General features: G+C 42.0%; 1 protein-coding gene across 6 annotated transcripts; it reads right to left on the reverse strand.

Annotated features, from left to right (window-relative positions):
- Positions 1-133: 133 nt before the first annotated feature.
- Positions 134-15,164, reverse strand: txnl4a (thioredoxin-like 4A). 6 transcript variants are annotated; one of them, XM_078397714.1, is made up of 5 exons: positions 15,120-15,164; positions 11,113-11,168; positions 10,700-10,884; positions 9,624-9,727; positions 139-2,996 (listed from the first exon to the last, which is right to left on the reverse strand). In XM_078397714.1, the coding sequence occupies exons 3-5, from the start codon at positions 10,850-10,852 to the stop codon at positions 2,825-2,827; spliced, it is 429 nt and encodes a 142-aa protein (XP_078253840.1). In that variant the 5' UTR covers positions 10,853-10,884; positions 11,113-11,168; positions 15,120-15,164; the 3' UTR covers positions 139-2,824. The 6 variants fall into 6 exon arrangements, with proteins under 6 accessions (XP_078253843.1, XP_078253842.1, XP_078253840.1 ...); XM_078397715.1 differs by lacking the exon at positions 15,120-15,164 and adding an exon at positions 15,050-15,113; XM_078397713.1 differs by lacking the exon at positions 15,120-15,164 and adding an exon at positions 14,909-15,113.
- Positions 15,165-26,583: the final 11,419 nt, after the last annotated feature.

Genomic DNA, 26,583 nt, shown 5'->3' on the forward strand with positions numbered 1-26,583 from the left:
TGCGACAGCAGCTAAACTGCGAATAGCTTTCGGAATGATTACCTAAATTGCAAAGGATTATCACACTATAGCGTAAGTCAATGAAGTCAACATTTCAGTAGCACTTCCAATGAATCAGAGAAATCAGTAACAGAAGTAATTATTGCAATGGACAATATTTATGAAGTGCACTGCATACTTAAGAAATTATACACTGGTTCCAGCAATCCATACAATTGTTGCAATGAGAGAACAGACAGACAAAATAATCTACAATCAGAGCTTTACAGCATGGAAACAGGCACTTCAGCCCACCTTGCCGATGCCAAGTTAGTAAGTCCCAGTTGCCTGCCTTTTGGCTCTTTGTCCTTTTCTATTCATCTGTCCAAATGCTTTTTAAAAGTCATAGCTGTATCCGTTTTTATTGCTTCCTCTGGCATCTCATTCCAGATATCTGAGTGAGAATGTTAATGCTGAGGTCCCTCTGAAATCTCTCCCCTCTCACCTTAAGCAAGGCCCTCTGGTTTTGAAACCTCTAATCTGGGAAAAAGACTGACTGTTCACTTTATCCATGCCCTTCATGATTTTGTATCCCTCAATAAAGTCACCCCTCAGCCATTTGGCTATCTCACCTTGGATTCCATGCGAGCTAACTTTCCAGTCAGGCCTACATGACCTTGTCAAAGGCTAAAGTCCACATTGACAAAGTCCACTGCCTCGCAAAATTCCATAATTCTCTTGGTGACCTCTTCAAACAACTAATCAGAACTCTATCTGGCAACACTAAAGGTGATTAACAGTCACACAATTACTTTGACAAAAATCCAGTCCTTTTGCTTTCTAAGTGGTCAAGAGTACTTTGAATACTGTAGAAACAAGCCCTTCAGCTGTTGCCCACACTGGCCAACATGTCCCAGTTACACTAGTCCCACCTGCCCATGTTTGGTCTATATCCCTCCAAACCTGTCCTGTACATGTACCTGTCTAACTTTCTTAAATGTTGGGATAGTTCCTGCCTCAACTGCCTCCTCTGTCAGCTTGTTTCATACATCCACCACCCTTTGTGTGGAAAAAGTCACCCCTCAGATTCCTATTAAATCTTTTGCCCTTCACCTTAAACCTATGTTCTCTGGTCCTCGATTCACTTATTCTGGGCAAGATTCTGTGCATCTACCCGGTCTGTTCCTCTCATGATTGTACACACCTCAATAAGATCACCCCTCATCCTCCTGCGCTCCAAGGAATAGACTCAACTTCTCCCCATAGCTCAGACCCTCTAGCCCTGGCAACATACTCGTAAATCTTCTCTGTACTCTTTTCAACTTGACATCTTTCCCATAACATGGTGCCCAGAACTGAACACAATACTCTAAATGCAGTCTCACCAATATCTTATACAACTGCAACGTCTTATACATTGCCTTATACAACTACTTCTTGAGGATGTTTATATCTGTAGTGTAAATTGCACTTTGTCAATACTTTTATACCAACACTTAACAGTTTTGACTTTCGTAAAACAAGCTTCCAATTAGCAGATGTATTATTAATAGAACAAGTCAGGGTTTAGAGAAGACGATGGATCACTAAGTTATGTTTACAACCTTTCAAAAACATTAGCACTTTTATCAAGCTCAAAAAAATTATTTACCAAATTAAAGAGATAAAATACTGCAGATGCTGTAAATCGAAAACTAACCACAATAAATGCTCAGACAGCATCTGTGGAGATTTGACATTTCAGTGGTATTAGAAACTTAGCAAAAGGCCAATGACCTGAAATATTAACTCAGTTTTTCTTGCTACAGAAGCTGTCAGATGCATGTACTTTCAGCATCTTATTCCCACTAGTTCATTGGGTGTTCAGGTTACACAAAGGTACAATCTATTTTCACACCACTTTCATTCTTAAAAAAAAAAAAGGCATTGAATTTGGCATCAAATTGTGATCTTTTGCAACTAGGCAATTTTTCAGGGTTTAACGATTGTAGACATGACCAACATTATGAGATCACTGTATTTCAGTAAGATATTTCCAATACAGAAAATATCTTACGATTGTTCGGATCATTATATAAATTCTGTAGTTATGCACGTCTGCACTATGCACTTCTAGAAATGCCCATTGCAGAAAACTGTAGGGTATGTGGTATGAGGGAGGACAACCAACATTATCTATTCTATTCCCGAAATACACTTAAAAATGTTTTTTGATATGATAACAATACCTGTCAATGGTTATAATAATTACATTATATATTTTGTTCCCTATCCTACCCATAACTTCTTGGTGAGATTACATCTTGGCAATGTAAACAATAGATCTACAGAGAAAGTAATACTAATAATAACATTACTTTTATTTTGAGACACTTTATAATTTACATCTTCAGAAAGCCAGCTGCCATATGGCAGATAACCAAAAAGGTTGGCTCATAAAAGTAAATATATAACAGCTGTTGAAAATAGAGATGATGACTCACGTCTTTCCAATCAGTCTAACAGAGTAATATTTTAAACAACCTCCCATTAATCATTAGCCTTTCTTCTAGTTTTGCTTGGATTTCAAAAGGCACATCATAATAATTCAAATATTCAAAATCACTAAACTAAAAATATAATTTATTATCACATTTCGGCCACAGATACGCAATAAATGTTGGGATGGCAAATAATCAAAAGTTTCTTTTCAGGACAACAGACGTAAACATTAGACAATGTAAAATAATGACCCAGTGCAAACGTCTAACCAGAAATGAAATGGGGAGGCTGGGATTTTATTTACAATGATAATAATCCAGGCTGAAGTATATGGCAAATTGTTCAATTGTGCACAGATAACACTTCAATATCTGTATTTTGTGGAGTAGTCTTTTGGAGATACCACAAGACCTCGTCCCTTGCGAGCTCCTCTGTACACTGTTTCAACAATATCAATCATCTCTTGCTTGTCTTCCATCGGCCAATTAATTTTGTTATTGTTGCCAGTCCCCAAATCAATCATGATGTGCTTGTTCCTGAAAAGAACAAAAATTAGCCAAGGAAAAATTAAAGAAAAGTTTTCTGGTGTCTATGTTTCTGACATAAAAACAGATTGCTGCTTTAATATATTATGAATTCTCCATTTACCAAAATGTGTTATAAGTTCTCTGACAATCCATTAAGAGGGAACAGACACAACATTTGAATCAAAGTACAGAGTTTACAATTATCAACGCAGGTAATGCTCAAAGGATTATAGTTTATTTACCCCCCTGATTAAAGGGACAAACGACTAAGGTCTACTAGTGATAATTGTCTTATTAGTCTACTGGAAATGCACAGGTAAATGCAGGATGAGCATTGAATTTGGCTGTAATAAAAGCCATCAAAAGTCATTTGGGCAAAATTCTGGAGTGATCTGTATGTGGAGTTACAAAGAGTGTAAATGTTGCAGAAGAGAAATGACAAAAAAAAATCAATGTTATACCTTTGCTCTATAATTAACGTTACAAATGTCAAAGGTGTCATTTCAGAGCTGCTCAATAAGTCAGGAAAGAGACAAAGATCAATCCCTACAATTGCACAGTACTGAATGATAGCTCTCAGAATGTCTCCAAAGTATCTGATTGTCAGTTGTATATTACAAGTAGATAGTACATAGAGATTGGAGACAAGAGAGACAGCAGATGCTAGAATCTTGAGCAAAGGACAATCTTTTAGAGGAACCCAGCAGTTCAAGCAGCATCTGTGCAGGGAAAAGGACAGTGGTCAGTACTCTCCTTGGACAATAATTTAACCATTATGATTTACCAGTGCTGAACCAAAGCAAGTGCTTGCTTCGAGGTGAGAATGAAATAAAAAAACCTGGAGAGCAGAGCAGGGATTGGAACTTGTGTTACGTCTGTTGTCTATTGGCATTACTCCATTTCACAGAACAAAAATAATAGGACAATGAGAAATAATTCAGATTTCATGGGGAAATGTCAGCAGTGCCACCTATTACCGCTGACATTTTCTTCCACTCACAAGTCTAAGATTGACATGTGAACATGAAATGTATTTTAATTGCACTGAGCTGTTTGTTGATGATTTTTCCAATATATTCCAATACTGGACTACTGGTAGAAGCAGCAACTTGGGTCTTTAGCCCAAGTTGAACACTCGAGTATCTGTTCCAGATTTGCTTCTCTATCGACTTCAATTGAAGGAAACTAATATCTTAGGTGTAAGATTTGAGAAGTTTTCCCTCATTCTGAAAGCAACACCAAACCAAAGAGCTGCAGTTTGGACATTTTAAACGGGAGACTGGGGCTGATAGCGGAGAAAGGCTGCGGTCAGTTTACCAAGGGATGTCACAATCTGTGGGTCCTAAAATGGCCGCAGGACCTCGTGACCAGCCACAAGAGCAAAAACCTTACAGCCCAGTCTCTAGGTTTCTGCAAAGCCACGGCCAGAACAATGGATGGGTATTGGCCATGCAGAAACCTGCGAAACCAGGTCGAAGTCCAGACACTGGGGCGCTGACATCAGCATACTCACAATGCCCCAAGCCGACCTACACAGTTAATCTCGTTAAGGGGGCACAATAGCCCATAGAAAACTACCTGGTAGGTGATGGGAAACCAGTTAAACCCATCACCTCGCAACGAAATACCAATTAACACCGTCTGGCCATCCCCGGTACCCCCGGACATAAGCGCAGATCAGAGAGAAAACTCATACATATCTTTTAAACAAAGAGATCCCAAGATCTGGTGGGAGATAGGACGGGTCAGAATAGTATAACTGGCCACGACTTTTGGGTTTTAAACTCAAGTCAAACGGATGCAGGAGGAAGAAAAGACAGGCAAGAAGAACAAATGCAAGAGAGAGGAACAGGCACGCAACTCGAGAAGAAATACTGCAAGAAAACCTGCAAGGAACGCAAGAAACGGAAGGAACTCACGGGACAAGCACGACCCTCACGGAAAGCAGCGGAGAAGCAGCACGAACAGCCAGTAACCCCAGTAATAGCCCCATGGTGAGCATGTACCCCGATCCTGCATATCCTGGACATAGTTTAGTGTAGAGGGGAGGGTGGTTTGAATAAACGTGGGTGTGTAAATGTATATGTGTTGGTCAAGTTTGCGATGTGTCGTACGTTCCCCATCTTACAGCCAAGAAATGTCTAGTAGAACTGTGTCTAAGTATTCGTGTAGTTGTGCATAAGTCTAATAGAACTGTGTATAAGTATTCATGGACAATAGTCCCAAGCGCTCAATAAAAGCCTTTTCCATTTAAACCCTGGTTTTCAAATCTGGTCTGGTTGAATTTTTCTGCACTATAAACGCTCCTGCATCTAAGTCCAGTGTCTAGAACCGTAGGGGGTGAGTGGGTCAAACCACTCACGGGGAACCAGTGTGCGCGGCCTGGTCAAGAGATCAGAGCAAGGCACGGGGACCTTAGGTCGGGCGAAAGCTCCGCGCAGAAACCCCTTACAGAGGCAATTATATATTTTACAATTATTTGAATTATTTAAAAGTTGTCAATTTTCTTTACTTCTTAAAGTTTTCACTAGTTTGAATATTTTTTTAATCTTTCTGAATTGAATACCAGCCAGTTAAATCAGAGGATATATGTTCCAGCACTTTTTTCTAGGGTGGAATTCATTCTACTATCATCTGATCCCATTATTGCACAGAAAATATTCCCTGATATGTGGCCCTGCCATGAGATCCAACCAGTTTCACCCTGAAGCTCCTGCTGGGAGATATGCACATGATATATATTAACCTTTATGGAAATCAGCAGCCTCATATCCTGGTCATATATCTTCTAAAGTAGATCAGAGCACAGGAGGGACAGGGGTCCAGACTTCTTGCAGCACAGAAACAGGCCTTCAAGTGTCCATGTCTACAATCCCATTGACCACATTGGGATTGTGTACATCGACACTTGGTTCACAGCTCTCTATGTCCCGGTGATTAAAATTCTCATCCAGATACCTTTTAAATGTTATATTTTATATTGTGATGCAATATCACAATTATATTATTGTTCTCACTTCACTAAATAGTTGTTCCTGATTTACAATATTTTCTTTTGGAGCAACCTCAATAGCTGATTTGTCACACTGAGTGGTGTGTTCCCAGAAAGCATGAGTGCTAACCAACCTCTAAATGTGCCGCAGAGATTTTGGTACAGTTCCACCCAGTAGGAGAATTGGCCACAGCAGTAAACATTTTCAATCATATTACAGTCAACAATAACTGGCAAGAAAACAATTTTTTTATTCACCTAAAAATAGTGAAACAAAACCCAAACAAATCGCAGGATAAACTGTTTCCTCTTACTGTAAAAACAAATCTACATGGAGCAGTGTTAATGAAGATGCTAATAATTCTTGATCAGTTAACAGTAATATTGAATAATAATCCACCGGTGGGGCAGATGCAGACATAAAAAGCAGAATCAATAAGGCTAGCTAGGGTGGTGTTTAATATGCTCAGAAAATCTGGAGTTCAAAATACATCTCAATCAACACCAAAATACGCATCTTTAATTCAAAAGTGAAGCAGGTAATGCTGTATGGATCAGACATGGAAAACAACAAAACACACAACAATCAGGCTGCAAACATTCATTAATACTTGCCCCAGGAGAATACTAAACATCTGGAGGAGAGACAAAGTAAGCAATGTGGACCTGTGGAAAAGAACAAGCCAGGATCCCATTGACTTACAAATTCCAAAGAGAAAATGAGGTGGATTGGACAAAACCCTCAGAAAACCTGCCACAAACATCACCTGGCAAGCCCTGAAATGGAACCCCCAAGGAAAAAGGAAAAGAGGTCGCCCCAGGAACAGCTGGAGAAGAGGTCTCCAGGCAGAAATGTCTGGGAGTGGGCTCAACTGGGGAGATCTCGAAAGAACCGCCAACAACCGAGTGAGATGGAGGACATTTGTCAATAGCCTATGCTCCCTAGAGGAGCCAAGGGCTTAAGAAGAAGAATTCATCTTCTTACATTGTTTATCTAAAAATAGGAATCTGGTGTGCTACCCGCAAATCTCCTTCAGTATTCAAACCAGATGCATGGGGTGAGTAATTTACCTCATAATAAAGATATATTGTATTGTATTGTATTGTGTACATGACTGCTATTTCTTTAATTTCTTTCTTTGCCTTAAAATTAGTATGCTCTTAAGTGCTGGTAATCGAATAAGTTTGTTTAAACCTAAAGCACATTACCAACTTTGTTAACAATCAAAGGTATAGTGGACTAATTACACGTAGTGTGAATTCATCGAGTGCAAGTCTGCTAGTCAACGTATGATCTTATAGAATTTTCTATCCTTTCTGAGATAGTCAAAGCCACGGCAAAAAAACTCTTCCCAAACTGCTGTCAGGCTCTTTTAGAGGTCAACCTTTAAGTTGATGAAAACAGGTATCTCCACACTGAATCATGAGTCATGAATCAACACAAGTTGGAAATTCCAAAATGGCGGCGCTGCCATAGCAGCTGCGGCTTACCTGCGGTCCATTTGTCTTTGTGTTTTTGGGGTTTTTGTGGTCTTAATTGTAGTTGTGATGTCGTGTTTTTGTGTTTGTGTACTATGTGTGTATGTGGGGGGGAGGGGGGAACTGTAAAATTGTAAATATGTGTCCCTTCCGAACGGAGACCCGACCTTTGTTTTCTGGGTCGGGTCTCCGTTCCCGCTGCGGCCTACCATCGGCCCAACTCCTGGAGCTGGCGGCCTCCAGGGCTCCGGTTCGCAGAGTCCGCAGACCGGACTAACCATCAGCGGAGCCGGCCGTCCTCGGAGGTTGCGGGAGCGGCTGCGACTCGCCATAGGCTCGGGCCGCGTGGATGCCGACATCGGGAGCTCCGGCAGCGGCAGCGTGTTCGCCCGCCCCGGATTTTTCTCTGCTGGGCGGGGGCTTCAATGTCGGGAGCCACGACCGCCCCGACGTGCAGCAACAGCAGCAGCGTGTTCGCCCGCCCTGGATCGGACTTATCATCGGCGGAGCCGGCCGTCTTCGGAGGCTGCGGGAGCGGCTGCGACTCGCCTTAGGCTCGGGCCGCTGCGGACCATCCAGCGCGGCCTGCAACCACAACAGCCTGACTGCGGGAGAAGACGGCAGGAGAAGGGAAAGACATTGTGGCCTTCCATCACAGTGAGGAGAGGACTGGAGGAGACTCACTGTGATGGATGTTTCTTTGATGGATGTTTCTTTTTTCGTGTGTTTTTGGGGTTGTGTAATTTTAATGCCTATTTAGTGCTTTTGTTGTTGGACTGTGGGTGACTGAATTTCGTCCAATTTGGATGACAAATAAAGCTATCTTGAATCTCTTGAATCTTGAGTTAGCAATGCAGTGATACAAGTTATGCTTTAACCTACTGGAGGTAAAATAACAAGTTTATATATTATTTCCAAGAAACCATAACTCAGGTAAAAGAATATGCTGGGTAGTCTACTTAGAACTGAAATGAGGATACATTTCAGAGGATGGTGAATCTTCAGAAAGTTATCATTTGAAGGATTGTGGTGACTGAGCCTCCACAGTCCTTTAGAAGAGAATTATCTGAAGATTCGCCACCTTGTGGGATTTCTCCTCATTGCTTTCAAAACAGATTGAGATATATCTGGATAACAAAGGAGATATGGGAATAGGGCAGGATAAGTAGTGTCTGAGGTAAAAGATCAGCCATGATCTCATTGGGTGCTCATTGATCTCACTGCGGCACTTGCAGTCAGTGCAGTATGGATATTGATGGTGCAGTCAGTAACCAATCAGATCACTAGTGTTTTATTAGGAGTAATTGAAAACAGTGTAATGCCAACAGTAAGATCTATTGTTGGAAAAAAGGCATTGAAAGATAAAAAGGCAGAGTTATTTAAGAAATAATGAAGGAAATGGAAATATTTGACTGTCACAGCAAAAGGCATATATTGACCAGGAGAGAAGCTTTTTTTTTTTTTTACAGTGCTGAGGACAACCAATCTACCTGATGAGCCTAAAATTGTATGTGTGCTCATCTTAGTTTGGTTTCTAAATGCCGATTTGCGGTGGAACACTTTAAAAAACAAAACACAGTCCAACTACATGCAACTGTTAAGTTGGAAAACTGCAAATGAACAAGGAAAAAAATTGCAAAATCTAAACAGGCAATCTTTGTATCTGATATATATATATATATATATTTTTTTTTTAAAATTCAATCAGCAAGAAACTCGAACATTTCATGCAGTGCAAAGCTGATGGAAACAGCTTCATTTGAGAATCTTCTATCTTCTCTAAATTTTGAAAGTAGGATTCTAATCACAAACTAGATTGGCACCAGGGTGGAAATGTTTGATGTAAGCAATATTATATTTTACAAATTGCAATTAACAAAACTACAAATCTTACAAAAGATTTTACAAAGGTAACTTTTTCACAAAATGCTGGAGTAACTCAGCAGGTCAGGCAGCATCTCAGGAGAGAAGGAATGGGTGACGTTTTGGGTCGATACCCTTCTTCAGACCCTTCTCCTGAAATGCTGCCTGACCTGCTGAGTTACTCCAGCATTTTCTGAATAAAAACCTTCGATTTGTACCAGCACCTGCAGTTATTTTCTTATATTTCTCTTACAAAGTAACTTATTTGCGTTATGGTGATGAGGAACTGTGATTTTACATACCGGAAGAAAAACATAACGGTGCATGGATCGTATAACTCGTACATCTTGTTGAAATCTGGTACCTCGGTGATATCCACTAGATAAATAACAGCAAAATTTTTCACCTAAAAATAGAACAACGATTACAAATTTTACATTATATGAAATAAATTGATAATTTTTCAGGAACCAAAAAATTGTTTTTTTTAAAGTTAATATGATAACATAATGCAAATTCCATGCTTATTAAGCCAAAAAAATTAAGTCAGATATTTTAAATCATAATTTTATTCGAGCTTATTAAAAAAATAATAACTTGCACGCTTGACACAATCTCCAACAAGTAATTATGTTTCTCAAGATTTTATTTTGAACGTTCTGCAATATTGAAAGTCAGGATTGTAAATGATGGCTTGATACTTATTTTAATAAAGTGCAGTGGGTGTAATGCAATGACACACAAATGAAAGCATTAATGCTCAGGGCCACAAAGTGGAAAACATAATGGAGGCAATAATATTTTACTAATGAACAGAAAAAAAATGAGAGGAGTGAAATATGATGGACCATGCCTTCAACAAATCAATGGGAAAAATCAGCAAGATTCTTTCTAGCCGTTCATTGCCAATTCAGGCAAAATGAAGGTTGGTAAAAAAAGTTACTTCAAAAGAGAAAAAGATTTTCAAACTGCTTTTTTATTTGTAAACACCATTAATATCATATGAAAAACACAACCATTTACTATCCATTCCTTGCAGTTGCAGAAGAGAATTACAACTCAACCATGTTTGATGCATCTGCTTTTGCCCAGTCACCCAGAGAGAATATAGGTGGTGGATTTGGTTTACTAAGAGAGATTAACATACTGGAGAGGTTTTTTTTATGAGTCCTTTAGTTTCAGGATCCTAATTACTGATGATGGATTTTAGTTACCAGTTTACCTAATTATTTGAATTAAGAGCCAAGGCGTCTAGTAACTTCACCCCCATTTGGCTGCACTCTGATTGCACGAGAAGGAACTTGTGGTTGATCATTTTCTTCCTGCTATTCTACTTAAATAATTGTTATACTAAACTTTGATATTTTCAAAGGCTCACCTTTTCAGCAATACTGTACAACACCTCATCCATCTTCATGCACGTTGGATCCCAATCATGACCAAAACGAATGACGACAACGCGATCTTCCTCTGACAGAATGGCCTGGTCAACTTGCCAACCATTGTGGAGATGTGGTAACATATACGACATTCTGGCAGAGTTGTACTAACTTCCAAAATAAACTAAAACAAACAAATGAGGGGTTAATTTACTCAACTTGGAAGTTCAACATACAATTAGCAGCACTGTGGAGCTGAGAGCAGCTTTACAAAATCAATGGTAACAATAGAGATGGCCTGACATAAATAACAATCACATTAGTTTATATAAAAACATTTACAGCTATTATACTGTTTGAAGTAATGAACACTGTAATTCTACTAAATGAAAATACTGTACAGAATTTTCACCTTTCATTTGCTCTCCTTAATGTTCCACCCATATTGGTCCATTTGGTCAGAATGCACTGGAGTTTTTAATAGTCATACATAGAATGAATAAAATAAAACAGTTTATTTCAACTTAAATGAGAAGCAAACTATTTAAGAGTCCATTTTTAAATAGTACACAAGGTGATCCTGCATTTTGATGTGATCTGTGATAGCACCAATTTACAATGGGAATGTCAATTTACAAGGCATATGCATTCCTTTTTTTCAAATACTTACTTTCAAATATAAAATTTTGAGCACAGTAATGATGCAATTGCAGGCGAGTAACTATTGCTCAATAATATTGCTAACTGTATTTCCTATTTTCCTACAGTTGGACAAGATGTTGGTGAGGGCCACATTTGGAGTATTGTGTTCAGTTTTGGTCTCCTTGCTCGGAAAGATTATGTTAAGCTGGAAAGAGCTCAGAGAAGTTTTATGAGGATGTTGCCAGGACTTGAGTGCCTGAGCTTTCAAGAGAGGTTAGGACTATATTCCTTGGAGTGCTGGCGGATGAGGGGTGATCTTATAGGTGTATAATATCACGAGAGGAATAGATAGAGGGACTGCACAGAGTCTTTTATCCAGAGTAGGGAATCAAAAACCAGAGAACATAGCGGGAAATATGGAACGAGCTGCCAGAGGAAATAGTTGAGGCAGGTACGATAACATTTAAAAGACTTTTGGACAGGTACCTGAATAGGAACAGTCTGGAGGGATCTGGGCCAAATGCAAGCAGGAGGGACTTGTGTAGATGGGGTGTCTTGATCGGCATGGACAAGCAGGGTAGAAGGGCCTGTTTCCATACTTATGATACCATGCCTATGCTAATGATGAAAGGTAATAGGTCAATACTGACTACCTTCTAAATTGTACTGAGAACTGGGATGCCAATCTGAACATAGCTTAAACTTAGGGACTTAACGTTTTGATACCCAAACAAAGCTAACACATGTGGTTGGGTCCTGCCAGGCTCAGGTAACCAGGTTCTATAGTGATGCCATACATGAATCACTTTCCATGGAAATTGTATATTATAGGGATACAGGTTCAGCGCCAGGTGCGGCTCGGCCGCGGGGCCTTCCATCGCCCGGCGCGGCTTGGCCGTGGGACTTAGCTGCGCACGGTACGGCCGCGGGGCCTTCCATCGCCCGGCTCGGCCGTGGGATGTTTCAGCGCCCGGTGCGGCTCGGCCGCGGGGACTTGGGCGTGGGGAAGAGAGCGGAAGTTTTGTTGCCTCCATCACAGTGAGGGGGTGTTTGGAGTCACTGTGATGGATGTTTGTGTTGGGGTTATGTGTCTTGTGTTTCTTTTTTTTGTGTGACTGCTGGTAACGTAATTTCGTTCGGTACCTCGGTACCGAATGACAAATAAAGCTCTGTATTCTGTATACAGCATCTAAGTCCACACGGATCATTGATCACCCGTTCACACAGGTTGTGTGTCACTCACTTTCTCATCCACCCTCTACTGGGAATTTACAGAGGCCAATTAACCTACAAACCCACACATCTTTAGGATGCGGGAAGAAACCCATATGGTCACAGGGAGAATGTGCAAACTCCACAGACAGCACACGAGATCAGGATTGAATCCAGGTCTCTGCCGTTTTGAGAAAACAGCTGTGCCACTGTGCTTCCAACTGTGTAGGAAAGAACTGCAGATGCTGGTTTAAATCGAAGGTAGACACAAAATGCTGGAGTAACTAGGACAGACAGCATCTCTGGAGGGAAGGAATGGGTGATGTTTCAAGTCGAGACCCTTCTTCAGAGCTTCCAGCTGTGAGCTCAGTCAAACCTATGACATCCCATGATAAAAACCTGTGTGCATTTACTTATAATGTATCTTATCATGTATCTCAACACTGTAAATGGCTCGATTGTAATCATGTATTGTCTTTCTGCTGACTGGATAGCATGCAACAAAACGTTTCCCTGTACCTTGGTAGACGTGACAATAAACTAAACTGAATTTATAAAGAACCAGCATATTCTGAACTGAACTAAGTTAAAGGAGTGCTGATAGTTTGATTGCTGATTCAAACCCAACACCTGCAGTCAGATCTCACTGAGGTTGACTGGAGACCCTGGCTGCACATAGGACAAAGCAAAATGGAGAAATACCAGAAGCTACTCAGGAATATTTTAGTCTGGTCTACACATTGAACAAAACTAACTGATCATAGAAATGTTCAAGATCTCCACCGTCTTTGGATAAAGAGAAGTCACAGAGCGGTTGGATCTTCGGCCCAAGTTGTCCATTACTTACCTAACCGAGCTCGTATAATATGTCTGTGCCTGGCCCATATCCCTCCAAACCCTACCTGTGTATCGGTTCAAGTGTCTTTTAAATATTGTAATTATACCCACCTCAACCACTCGACAACAGCTCGATCCATGCATGTCACTCCCCCTGTTGTCCTTCAGGACCTTTTTAAATCTTTTCTCTCAGTTTAAATTTTCACCTCTCACCTTCTTGTTTTAGTCTCCTCTGCCCTGGACAAAGGACTATGGCTAAACACCTTATCCATGACCTGCATTTATTTATCTCTAACATCATCTCTTAGCCTCTTACACGAAAGGAAAATAGATCCAGCCTAACATCTACTTATCACACAAACCCTCAATTCCTCCTAATCCTTTTCACACACTTTCCATTTTAATGACATCCTTCCTATAGCAGGGTGACGAGAAATTACATAGCAAGCACTCCAAATAAGTTAAGAAGTCATCGTAGAATTAGGCTATTCAGTCCATCAAGTTTACACTCCCATTCAGTCATGGCTGATGTATCTTGCCCTCTCAGCATTCTCCTGCCTTCTCCCCATAAACCTTTACATCCATACTAATCAAGAATCTGTTCATCTCTGCCTTAAAAATACCCAATGACTTGGCCTCCATAGCTGTCTGTGGCAAATATGGCCTACCAGTGTCTTGTAAAGTACTCAATACCCTGACTGATGAAGGCAAGCATTCAAAATGCTTTCTTCACCACTCTGTTCACCTGTGTCATCACTTTCATAGCACGCCTAGGTGCTCCCCTAACATACTGTGCAAATCCTGCCTTGGTCTGTACCAAAATGCAACACTTTCATTTATTGGAATTAAATTCCATCTGCCATTTCTCTGCCAATTGGGCCAGTTTTTCAAGATCTGGTTATAATTTGAGATAACCTTCATCCTGTCCCCAATTTTAATGCAAAAGTTACCAACCATGCCACCCACATTCATGTTCATATTATTTACATAAATAACGTACAATGGACCCAGCACTGTTGTCTGTGGCACACCATTTGTTACAGGCCTGTAGTTACAAAAACAGTCCTTCACCAGCTTCCTCTGTTTCCTACTTTCAAGACAGTTCAAGACATCATTGCACCGTGTGATCTAACCTTCCAGCCCAGCCGATCATGTAGTATTTGGTCAAAGGCCTTGCTAAAGTCTATGCAGACACTGTCTACGCGGCATTGCCCTCGTTAATCTTCTTGCCCACCTATTTTTAAAAAATCTATCGAATTGGTGAGACAAGATTTCCACGAACAAAGCCATGCTGATAATCCCTGGTCAATCGCTGTCTTTCCAAAAGCTTCATTGCAGATCCTACCTCTCAGAATCCCCTCCACTAACTTACCACCATTGCCACCGACGAGTAGCCTACTCCACCATTGCTGCACGGCTCATGACATTGGCCTGCAAGACACTCATCCTTTAGTTTGGCCCTCTCCACCACGTTGTCACAGCTCCAGGCAGATTGCCCTACTCGTTGGTGCACCTACCAGGGCATTGGCCAAAGCCGCATGTCTTTGACTTTGGGACGTGGAAGGAAACCCGTACCCCCGCTAAAGAACGAGCAAATTCCGCACACACAACAAGCACTGAAGCCGCCCCGCCCTGTGTGTGTACATTGGAAACGTCACCTGCCGCCCTCCGTTCGTGCCGGGCCGACAGAGCGGGTAAAGAGACGGTTACCGCGCAACAAACGTTTACCTCCGGGCACCGGGACGGCGGGCGCATGCGCGGGGCCCGCCGGGAGATGTCGCGAGGGCCGGGTGGGCAAGCGCATGCGCGCTGGGCAGCAGCAGCAACAGCAAATAGTGCAGGGAGATGCACCGCAATGATCCTCTAGTACTTTGATGCACAGTGCTGCAGTAACTCAGGGGACAGGCTGCAGCAGCTCAGGGGACAGGCTGCAGCAACTCAGAGGACAGGCTGCAGTAACTCAGGGGACAGGCTGCAGTAACTCAGGGGACAGGCTGCAGTAGCTCAGGGGACAGGCTGCAGCAGCTCAGAGGACAGGCTGCAGTAACTCAGGGGACAGGCTGCAGTAACTCAGGGGACAGGCTGCAGTAGCTCAGGGGACAGGCTGCAGCAGCTCAGGGGACAGGCTGCAGCAACTCAGAGGACATGCTGCAGTAACTCAGGGGACAGGCTGCAGTAACTCAGGGGACAGGCTGCAGTAACTCAGCGGATAGGCTGCAGTAACTCAGCGAGACAAGCTGCAGTAACTCAGGGGACAGGCTGCAGCAACTCAGGGGACAGGCTGCAGTAACTCAGGGGACAGGCTGCAGTAACTCAGGGGATCGGCTGCAGTAACTCAGAGGACAGGCTGCAGTAACTCAGGGGACAGGCTGCAGTAACCCAGGGGACAGGCTGCAGCAACTCAGAGGACAGGCTGCAGCAACTCAGGGGACAGGCTGCATCTCTGGAGAGGAGGAATGGGTGATGTTTTGGATCGAGATCCTTCTTCAGACTTCCCCAGTGACTTGCCAGGCTCAATATTCCCTGCACAGTAGACACAAAAAAGGAATCAAGGGATATGGGGGAAAAGCAGGAACCGGCTTTCAGCCATGATCATATTGAATGGTGGGTACTGGCTCAAAGGGCCGAATAGCCTACTCCACCTATTTTTCTATGTTTCTAAAAAGCTGGTGTAACTGACTGAGTTTACTCCAGCTTTTTGTGTCTATCTTTGGTTTAAACCATTATCTGGAGTTCCTTCCTACGCATTCACTGCACAGTATCACATTATGAAATTCTACAATATATCTAGGCCACTGACTTTGTAGGTTCAGCTATTAAACCACACATATTTAAACTGTGGCTCAGTCTCGTACACCAAACCTTAATTTCTCCTGCAGACAACTAGGTTATTTAGTACAAAACCTTTTCATACCTCTGGTTTCCTCCCCCGACTCATTCTGAAGAAGGGACTCAACACGAAACGTCACCCATTCCTTCTCTCCAGAGATGCTGCCTGTCCCGCTGAGTTACTCCAGCATTTTGTGTCTACCTGCAAAGTAAAAGTTGTTACATTGTCCCCATTGTAATCCTCTTTCAATGTGTACTCTGGCCTCTCATATTGTTTCGTACCACTTGCTGTCAGTCTCATTGTTCGCATAAAAGCCCAAAGTCTCCACATGGAGGAAATCTGCAACAGTTGGAGCAATCCCAAAAGATTTTATCAATACATAAGGGGGGAAAGGGTAACTAGAGAGAGAGAGAGTGGGACCTCTCAGGAATCAGTGGTCACCGAAGAAGTGCTGGAAGACTGGAGGGTGGCCGATGTGCCTCTTTTCAAGAAGGGCTGCAGGGAAAATGCTGGGAACTCTAGGCTGGAAAGTCACTAGAGAGTATTCTCAGGGATAGGTTAAACAGGCTTTTAGATGGGCAAGGGATAGTCAGCATGGTTTTGTACGTGGGTGGTTATGTCTCACAAATCTGATTGATTTTTTTGAAGAAGTGACCAAAAAGGTTGATGAGGGCAGAGCTGTAGATGTGTAGATGGATTTCAGTAAGGCATTCAACAAGGTTCCTCATGGTAAGCTGCTCTGGAACGTTAGATTGCATGGTATCCAAGGTGAGATAGGTGAATGGATAGCAAATTGGCTCCATTGAAGGAAGCAGAGGGTGATGGTGGAAGATCGCTTCTCAGACTGGAGGCCTGTGACTAGTGGTGTGCCTCGGGGTTCGGTGCTGAGCCTGTTAATGTTTGTCATCTACATCAATGATTTGGATGAGAACTTTTTAGGGCAAGATTAGCAAGTTTGCTGATGATAGAAAAGTGAGTGGTTTTGCAGATAGTGAAACATAGAAGCATAGAAAAATTGGTGCAGGAGTAGGCTATTCGGCCCTTTGAGCCAGCACCGCCATTCAATATGATCATGGCTGATTATCTAAAATCATTACCCCGTTTTTGCTTTTTCCCCTTGTTTCCTTTAGCCCTAAGAGCTAAATCTAACTCTTTCTTGAAAACATCCAGTGAATTGGCCTCCACTGTCTTCTGTGCCAGAGAATTCCACAGATTCACAAATCTCTGGGTGAAGAAGTATTTCCTCATCTCAGTCCTAAATGGCCTACCCCTTATTCTTAAACTGTGACCCCAGGTTCTGGACTCCCCCAACATCGGGAACATTTTGAGCCTGCATCGAGCCTGTCCAATCCTTTAAGAATTTTATATGTTTCTATAAGATCCCCTCGCATCCTTCTAAATTCCAGTGAATACAAGCACAGTTGACCCATTCTTTCATCATATTTCAGTCCCGCCATCTCGGGAATTAACCTGCTGAACCTACGCTGCACTCCCTCAAATTAGGAGACCAAAATTGCACACAATATTCCAGGTATGGTCTCACCAGGGCCCTGTACAACTGAAGTAGGACCTCCATGCTCCCAAACTCAAATCCTCTCGCAATGAAACTCAACATGCCATTAGCTTTCTTCACTGCGTGCTGTACCTGCATGCTTATTTTCAGTGACTGATGTACAAGCACACCCAGGTCACGTTGCACCTCCCCTTTTCCTAATCTGGCACAATTTAGCTAATAATCTGCCTTCCTGTTCTGCCACCAAAGTGGATAACCTCACATTTATCCACATTATACTGCATCTGCTATGCGCCTACCCACTCACCCAACCTATCCAAGTCACCCTGCAGCCTCATAGCATCCTCATCGCAGCTCACACTGCCACCCAGCTTTGTGTCATCTGCAAACTTAGAGATGTTACATTTAATTCTCTCGTCTAAATCATTAATATATATTGTAAATAACTGGGGTTCCAGCACCGAGCCTTGCTGCACCCCACTAGTCACCGCCTTCCAGTCTAAAAAGAACCTGTTAATTCCTACTCTTTGCTTCCTATCTGCCAACCAGTTCCCTATCCATGTCAATACCCCACCCCAATACCATGTGCTCTAATTTTGCACACTAATCTCTTGTGTGGGATCTTGTCAAAGGCTTTTTGAAAGTACAGATACACCACATCTACTGGCTCACCCTTATCCATTCTACTTGTTACATTCTCAAAAAATTCCAGAAGATTAGTCAAGCATGATTTCCCCTTCATAAATCCATGCTGACTTTGACCGATCCTGTCACTGCTTTCCAAATGCGCTGCTATAACATTTTTAACAATCGACTCAAGCATCTTCCACACTACCGATGTAAAGCTAACTGGTCTATAATTCCCCCATTTTCTCTCTCCCTCCTTTCTTAAAAAGTGGAGTTACATTGGGTCCCCTCTAGAACTGGTTGTGAAAGATCGCAGCAGGGTCTGGATCGATTGTCCAGGTGGGCTGAGGAAAGGTTGATGAAATTTAATACAGAGAAGTGTGAGGTTTTGCAATTTGGGACGTCTAACAAGGCCAGGACCTACACAGTAAATGGTAGGCCTCTGGGGAGTGTTGTAGAGCATAGGGATCTAGGAGTACAGGTGCAAGGTTCCTTGAAGGTCTAGTCGGAGGTAGATAAAGTCGTCAAAAAGGCTTTTGGCACATTGGCCTTCATCAGTCAGAGTACTGAGTATAGAAGTTGGGAGGTCATGTTGCTGTTGTATAAGACGTTGGTGAGACCACATTTAGAATATTGTGTCCAGTTCTGGGCACCATGTAATAGGAAAGATATTGTCAAGCTTGAAAGGATTCAGAAAAGATTTACAAGGATGTTGCCGAGACTAGAGGGTGTGAGCTATAGGGAGAGGTTGAGTAGGCTGGGTATCTATTCCTTGGAGGGCAGGAGGATGAGGGATGATCGTACAAAATTATGAGAGGAATAGATCAGGTCGATGCACAGAGTCTCTTGCCCAGAGTAGGGAAATCAAGGACCAGAGGACATAGGTTCAAGGTGAAGGGGAAAAGATTTAATAGGAATTCCAGGGGTAACTTTTTCACACAAAGGGTGGTGGGTATATGGAACAAGCTGCCATAGGAGGTAGTTGAGGCTGGGACTATCCCATTGTTTAAGAAACAGTTAGACAGTTACATGGATAGGACAGGTTTGGAGGGATATGGACCAAGCACAGGCAGGTGGAACTAGTGTAGCTGGTACATTGTTGGCCAGTGTGGGCAAGTTGGGCCGAAGGGCCTATTTCCACACTGTATCACTGTATGTCTCTATGACTCTCTGAAGTTAAATTAGAAAAGGTGTAGGAAGGAATTGCAGATGCTGGTTTACACTGAAGATAAACACAAAATCAAGGACAGCACTCATCCAGGACACGAATTGTTTGCTCTCCTGCCCTCTGGGAGGCGCTACAGGAGCCTAAGGGCCAGGACAAATCGACTCAAAAACAGTTTATTTCCCTGGGCCAAAAGAACAGTGAACGGAAGCACATGACTTGACTACTCTCATTTTCGTCGCACATTTTAAAAAAGAAACGTTTTTTTAGAATTTTAGGTGTAAAACTCATTCATTATTTATCAGGTTTTTAAATTGTTTTCTTTATTGATACTGGTATTTGTTGTGTTGGTTCGTATGTCTGTTCAATTGTCTTTGAAAGATATGCACTGTCGCACTGTTATCAGCTGTAGCACTTCTAATTTCGTTGTACCTTGCGTACAATGACAATAAAGGCATATTATATTATTATAAAATGATGGAGTAACTCAGCGGGCCAGACAACATCAATGGAGAGAAGGAATGGGTGATGTTCACCCATTCCTTTTCTCCAGAGATGCTGCCTGAGTTACTCCAGCATTTTGTGTCTATCTTAAATTAGAAAATGTTGGAAATACTCAGCGTGTTGAACAGCATCACTGGATAGAGAAGTATGAGTTAACTTTTACCGGTTCTGTTGATAGGGCATCAACGTGAAATTGGAATCTGTTTCTCTAACACTGAAGTCACTGCTTTTAAACTAGATTTGCAGGGAAACTGGGCTTAAGTTTGGATGGTTCAGTTACTTTGGAAAGGATTTTGTAGGACAAAGAGAACAGTGATGATTTCACTGAGGAGATTTATGCTGATTTCAATTCTTGAGGAAGAAACACCATTTACAATAGGCAATAAACCATGATTTAAGAGAAGTAGTCAACTGTTGGGAATAGGAACATGAGACATGATTGGGCTAAACACACTCAAAAAGCATCAATCTAATGTTTGCTGTGATTGCACATTTAATTTTCCTCCTGGTCTTAATTTCTCTCCAATATTATATCATTCTTGCATTCTAAGTTTAACTTTTGTCATTGTATATGGTCTCATCCAATTTAAACCCTGAAATTCTTGCAGAGTTTTAATGTTTATTTCATCTACAATGTCAGTCTCTTTCTATCCCATCTGTCATCATCTATCCCCAGAAATGCAGAATATCTACAGAATGGAAAGAGGATATTCAGCTATTGTGCATGCAATGGTTGCATAGAACATTGGACAGGAACAGACCCTTCGGCTCACAATGTCTGTGATGAACATGATGTCAAGTTAAACAATTTTCCTCTGTTTGCACATGATCCATATCCCTCCATTGCCAACATATCCATGTGCCTGTCTAAAATCCTCTTAAATTGATTAGTGTGGTTGTCAGAGGTTATGGAGAGAAGGCAGGAGAATGGGGTTAGGATGGAGAGATAGATCAGCCATGATTGAATGGAGGAGTAGATGTGATGGGCCAAATGGCCTAATTCTGCTCCTATCACTTATGAAATGCCACCATCGGTCTGCCTCCACCACCAACTCTGGCAGCATGTTCCAACCACCCACTATTTCCCATGTTAACAACATGCACCACACATCTTCTTTAAACTTTGCTCCTCCCACTTTAAAGCTGTATACTCTAGTCTTTGACATTTCCTCTCTTGGTTTGTTGAAAGAACTAAGCAATTTGGATCAATTTCCCCTGCAAGCTTCTCCTTATCGAGTATATGGCTTTATTTCCCCTTTGAGAGTTGCTCTGGAATATACTTGCAATGCTTTTTCAGTAGAACATTCACAAAAAGTTAACGTCTCAAATCTAATTCTCGTTTCATTAACAGCATCGGCAATCCAATCCCACCCCAGAAACTCTATTGGTGGATTACAGCATCCCATCTCTTTTGTGCTTTTAAATATTATTTTATTGTATCAGTGAAATACAAAGATTCAGATTTTTGTTCTCCAAAATTAATAAGATAAAAGATTTTTTTTGCCTGTAATATTTAGTGAGATCATTAGATGGCGCTATGAACCAATAAATGAGGCTGCCAGTTTGCTACTATTTTCCACAATGATTTGGCAATTATTAATACAAGGATGAACAATGCTCATCAATAATATGTGAAGCAGAAAATTATATAACTGCATACAGTTGTATAAATATAATAATAAAGAAAATTTGCTTCCAAAATCTGAGTCAGAATTGAAGGTCAACAGCCAATCAAGTCTGGAGCCAATCAATTCAGCGGTGCTGGCTCGAAGGGCCGAATGGCCTACACCTGCACCTATTTTCCATGTTTTCTATTTCAAGTCTTTTTCTCCAGAAATGCTGCCTGACCCGCTGAGTTGCTCCAGCACTTTGTGTCTATCTTTGATATAAACCAGCATCTGCAGTTTCTATAGAAACCATACACCTTTCTCTTGGGAAAGGTGTATTTTTCAATGGAAATGTTTCACTGAGGAAAATAAATGAGTAGCTCGCTCTTCCATCAACTACCAGCCACTTTGTTAAACCAACCACTGTATTGCAAGGGTTAAACGTGTTTATGGTGACCATTAACTCAGGTTTCATGTAGAAAATCGTATAGAACACGAGAGAACCCAGAAAGAGGTACACAGATTAAAGTAGGAAGGAATGTATTTAAAGGAGTTGTCAGAAATATGAAGATGTACAAATTGCATGTGAGGCTGTGTTGGGTTTACCTAGCACAGTTGTTTCGCTGAACCCTTGCACTCAGTCTGCCTTAACCTACCTGATCTCCCGGTTGCTCAGCACTTTAACTCCCCCTCCCATTCCCAATCTGACCTTTCTGTCCTGGGCCTCCTCCATTGTCAGAGTGAGGCCCAGCGCAAATTGGAGGAACAGCACCTCATAGTTTGCTTGGGTAGCCTACACCCCAGCGGCATGAACATTGACTTCTCTAACTTCAAATAGCCCTTGCCTTCTCTCTCTCTGCATCCCCCCCTTCCCAGTTCTCCCACCAGTCTTACTGTCTCCGACTACATTCTATCTCTGTCCCGCCCACTCCTCTGACATCAGTCTGAAGAAGGGTATCGACCCGAAACATCACCCATTCCTTCTCTCTAGGGATGCTGCCTGTCCCTTTGAGTTACTCCAGCACTTTGTGTCTTCCTTTGCAGTTGTTTGGATGAAGAAGCAAAGATTAATGTCAGGAATATTTTTTATCTCATTCAGCACCACTGAAACAAACAGAGTCAGAATGTGAAACGCCCATCCTCACAGTTAACCTACATGGAAGGCATACATTTACCTTTTGAGAATTCCCCCATTAACAATTTGCAGCTAATTGCCTGTCTTTTCCTTGGTGGCAATTCCCTACACGGCAGCAGGACCCAGTGCAATGCCCACCCCATAAAACAGTTGGCAAGAACTCTGATGGTCAGGAAATCCTTGTTCACCATCTGCCTGCTGTTATTATTCAGAGACATTAAAAAACTATTAACATTTAATGAAACAATTGAAAAATTAAAATTGAAGTTAAATCCTCCTTCAATAGAGGCCAACATACAGTTTGCTTTTCTTATCGTATGCTGTACTTAAATGTTCATTTTTCAGTGATTTCCAAAGGACATCCATCTAAACACCAACATCATTCACTTTCTCAGTTTTGGACCTTATCTATTTCCCATCAAGTGGATGACTTCACATGTTTACATGTTGTATTCCATCTGCCATATCCTCTTCAATTCAATTAGCTTACCTATGATCGCTTAAAGTTCCTTTGAGCCGTCTTTAGTACAATCAACAAACTACACTTGGACCCAAATCATTGATATGAATGTAACAGCTGGAGCACCAGCCCTTATCGCTTTGGCACACTACCAACCACGATCTCCAAACATAAAGATAGCCTGTTTGTTCTTATTCTTTGTTTGTTCATGAACCAATTCTCAGTTCCAACCAATATATTACTCAAAATCTCATATGGTCTAATTTTGTTCAATAACACCTTGCATGAGTCCTTATCAAAAGCTTTTAGAACGTCTAAATGTATCACATTTATTGATAGTCATAATCGCAAAAAAGCTCTTAACACACACCTCAAATGCTGCTTTCTTTTTATAAATCCATGTTTCTTCTGACTAACCTGATTATTATTTTGTAAGTGTTGTGTTACCATTTTCTCAATGGAGGTCCTCCCCAGTTTATAAACGCCTAACTTATGCACAGTTTGTGTAGGTCAGTCACTGAATTCATAGTCCATGTCGGTTTTACATATGCCGTTCCTGCAAGAAGTTATCTGCAGGTGTCATTTTGTCCGAGAGCTGCGGCTTGGACTCTAACCTTGCATCCTCGTGCTCAATAAACTTAGCTTGAAGTTAATAACTTGTAGTTATTATTGCAACTTCATACATGGTGTCAGAAGTTTTATTCCGGAACTTTCACGAACTGTGTTTTTCTTCGACCGGGATTTGTTTTTTCAAGCGAGGACAATGAACTAAACCTGCTCGACGGTGCAGCCAGCAGCTTGTCATTTAACATGGCGGATGCATTCCGGAGGCTTGTCTTCAGCAGCAACATCGGCGAAAAACGGTGAATTTTCGAACAAGACTATGACATTTGCATAGCGGCGGCACAGTCTGACAAGTCAGACCACACTAAAGCATACATTCTCCTCACTCTGGTGGGACCGGAGGCCATTGAACGTGAACGGTCTTTTGTGTATGTGGGGGAGGTGAGAGACTCTGCCGACAGAGGAAACATCCTCACTCCAGCGGAATCCAAAGAGGATCCTGAATGCCTCAAGAGGAAATTTCAGGAGACATGCAGCCCTCAGACCAATGTTACTATGGAGAGGCACAAGTTCAACACACGGAATCAAAAGGCTGGTGAGACAATTGAATCATATGTCAGTGATTTAAGGATGAATGCAAAAAGCTGCAATTTTGGAGATCTCTGTGATGAGCTTCTTAGAGACAAGTTAGTCTGTTGTATCTATAACGACGATTTGAGAAAGGTGCTACTGCGTGATAGTAATTTGACACTAATTAAGGCGGTCTCCATCAGTCAAATTCATGAGATGACTGAAGAGCACAACAAAATGCTGGCTTCTCCACAGCATTCTGTTACAAATGTTGATACAGTCCAGGCTGGGTTTGTGAGAAAGCAACAGCCTGAGATAAGAGTGAAAAACAGTCAAAACAAGCTGGAACACGGCACGCTGCCAAGTGCAACAATTGAGGGGGTAGTCAGGCAGCTGCGAGAGACACATGTCCAACTTTTGGTCAACAGTGCCTTGCCTGTAAAACACGGAATCATTTTAAAAGGTGCTGCAAGTCCACACAACAAACCCACAACAGGCAATAGGAGGACCCTTCACCAGATAGAATCTGACCAAGCTGACAGCAGTGCTGATGAAACAGTCTGCATCGACGGAATAGCACTGCAAATGCCTGCAGATTCCATTGAGACACAGATGGAAAAGAATGATGAAGCCTTAGTCACTGTGCGAGTCAATGGCATTCCAGTTTAAATGAAAGTGAACACAGGTGCCAAGTGTAATGTCCTGTCAAGAGATACATTTGACCAACTGCAGGATGAAGAACAAATAAGAGCATGCACTAAAGCCACAAACCTTGTTGCATATGGGGGCAGTAAAATCAAGCCTGTCGGTATATTTAAGTTGCAGTGCCACCTAGAGGGACAGCCATACACATTACCATTTGACGTTGTCCAGGAGGATGCTCTGTCACTGCTAAGGCTTCGTGCATGCAGGCAAATGGGGCTTGTCTCATTCAGTAAGGATATTCACCAGTTGCGCCCCACTGAAGATGATCAGATGTCACGTCAAATTCAAAAGCGTACAGCGATCTTTTCACTGATGATCTTTTCCCTGATGATCTTTTCACTTAGCTTGAAGTTAATAACTTGGTGTCATTTTTGCAACTTCATACAGTCTGTGCATGCGATCGAGTGTTTGGGGGACTGTCAAGATTTGCCGGCTGCCGTCGGATTGCAGGCATCTTCAGTTCTGTGAGAATCCAGAGAGCAGATGCATTCCCATCTGCAGATATGTTCAGGTCACAGGAATGGCACTCTGTTGTAATCTGGGAGGAACTGTATTAGATTCCAGTATTTTCCTTATTACTGTGTGTATGAAGGAACTGCAGATGCTGGTTTAAACTGCAGATAGACACAAAATGCTAGAGTAGGGTGGGACAGGCAGCATCTCAGGAGAGAAGGAATGGGTGACGTTTCAGGTTGAGACCCTTCTTCAGACCTCTGAGATTTCTGAAGAAGGGTCTCGACCCGAAACGTCACAAATTCCTTCTCTCCCGAGATGCGGCCTGTCCCGCTGAATTACTCCAGCATTTTGTGTTTATTTTCCTTATTATTGATGTCAGGTTCAATGGCGTTAAGTCCATGCTTCCCCACTCCCCCTGTTCATTAATAGTTAGGTTAAATTCATTACCTTCTAGTTTTTGAGAGCCATTCGAGAACAGACAGAGTAAGATGGTCTGAGAAATGTTTGAATAAGGTCTTCTTATTCTGTAGGTTCTAGAATGGTTTCCAAAGACTGGGAGATAGCAAATTTAACCTATTAAAGAACAGATAGAGTGAGGAAGCAAGGACCTAAGGTCATTGAGTCTTTGTTGATTGGCATTACGTGGGAGATTGTTAACAGGGTAGATGTTGATATGTTTCAATGAGTGCGAGAGTCACGGACAAATAGAGAAAGCTGCAAACACGGGGCTGATCATTTAAAACAGAGATGTATATGATTTTGTTTTCGCAGAGGGCAGTGAATCTCTGAAATTTTCTGCTATTGAGGTGGTGGAGGCAATGCATCGATATATGTAAGGTGGGAATAGATAAATAATTGAAAGATCAACAAACTGAAGGTTATGGGGAACCACTCCAGAAGAGATGTTGAGGCCAGCATTGATCATATTGAATGATGGGGCAGCATTGAGAGGCCTGATGTCACTCTCTGGCTCCAATTTTCTTGTGTGCATTCTTCAGAGCCACATCTTTCAAAATCTTGGAATGCAAGTCATAGGGCCTCGGGACATTGGCTTTC

Source organism: Rhinoraja longicauda, chromosome 4 (assembly GCF_053455715.1).
Source record: "Rhinoraja longicauda isolate Sanriku21f chromosome 4, sRhiLon1.1, whole genome shotgun sequence".
Lineage (NCBI taxonomy): Eukaryota > Metazoa > Chordata > Chondrichthyes > Rajiformes > Arhynchobatidae > Rhinoraja > Rhinoraja longicauda.

Excerpts from the sequence above, each read along its gene's own strand:
- txnl4a (XM_078397716.1), bottom strand. The coding sequence starts at position 10,852 with ATGTCGTATATGTTACCACATCTCCACAATGGTTGGCAAGTTGACCAG. Across the intron at positions 9,728-10,699 it reads TGTACAGTATTGCTGAAAAG|GTGAAAAATTTTGCTGTTAT; the intron begins GTGAGCCTTTGA and ends TTCTATTTTTAG. Across the intron at positions 2,997-9,623 it reads ACCGTTATGTTTTTCTTCCG|GAACAAGCACATCATGATTG; the intron begins GTATGTAAAATC and ends TGTTCTTTTCAG.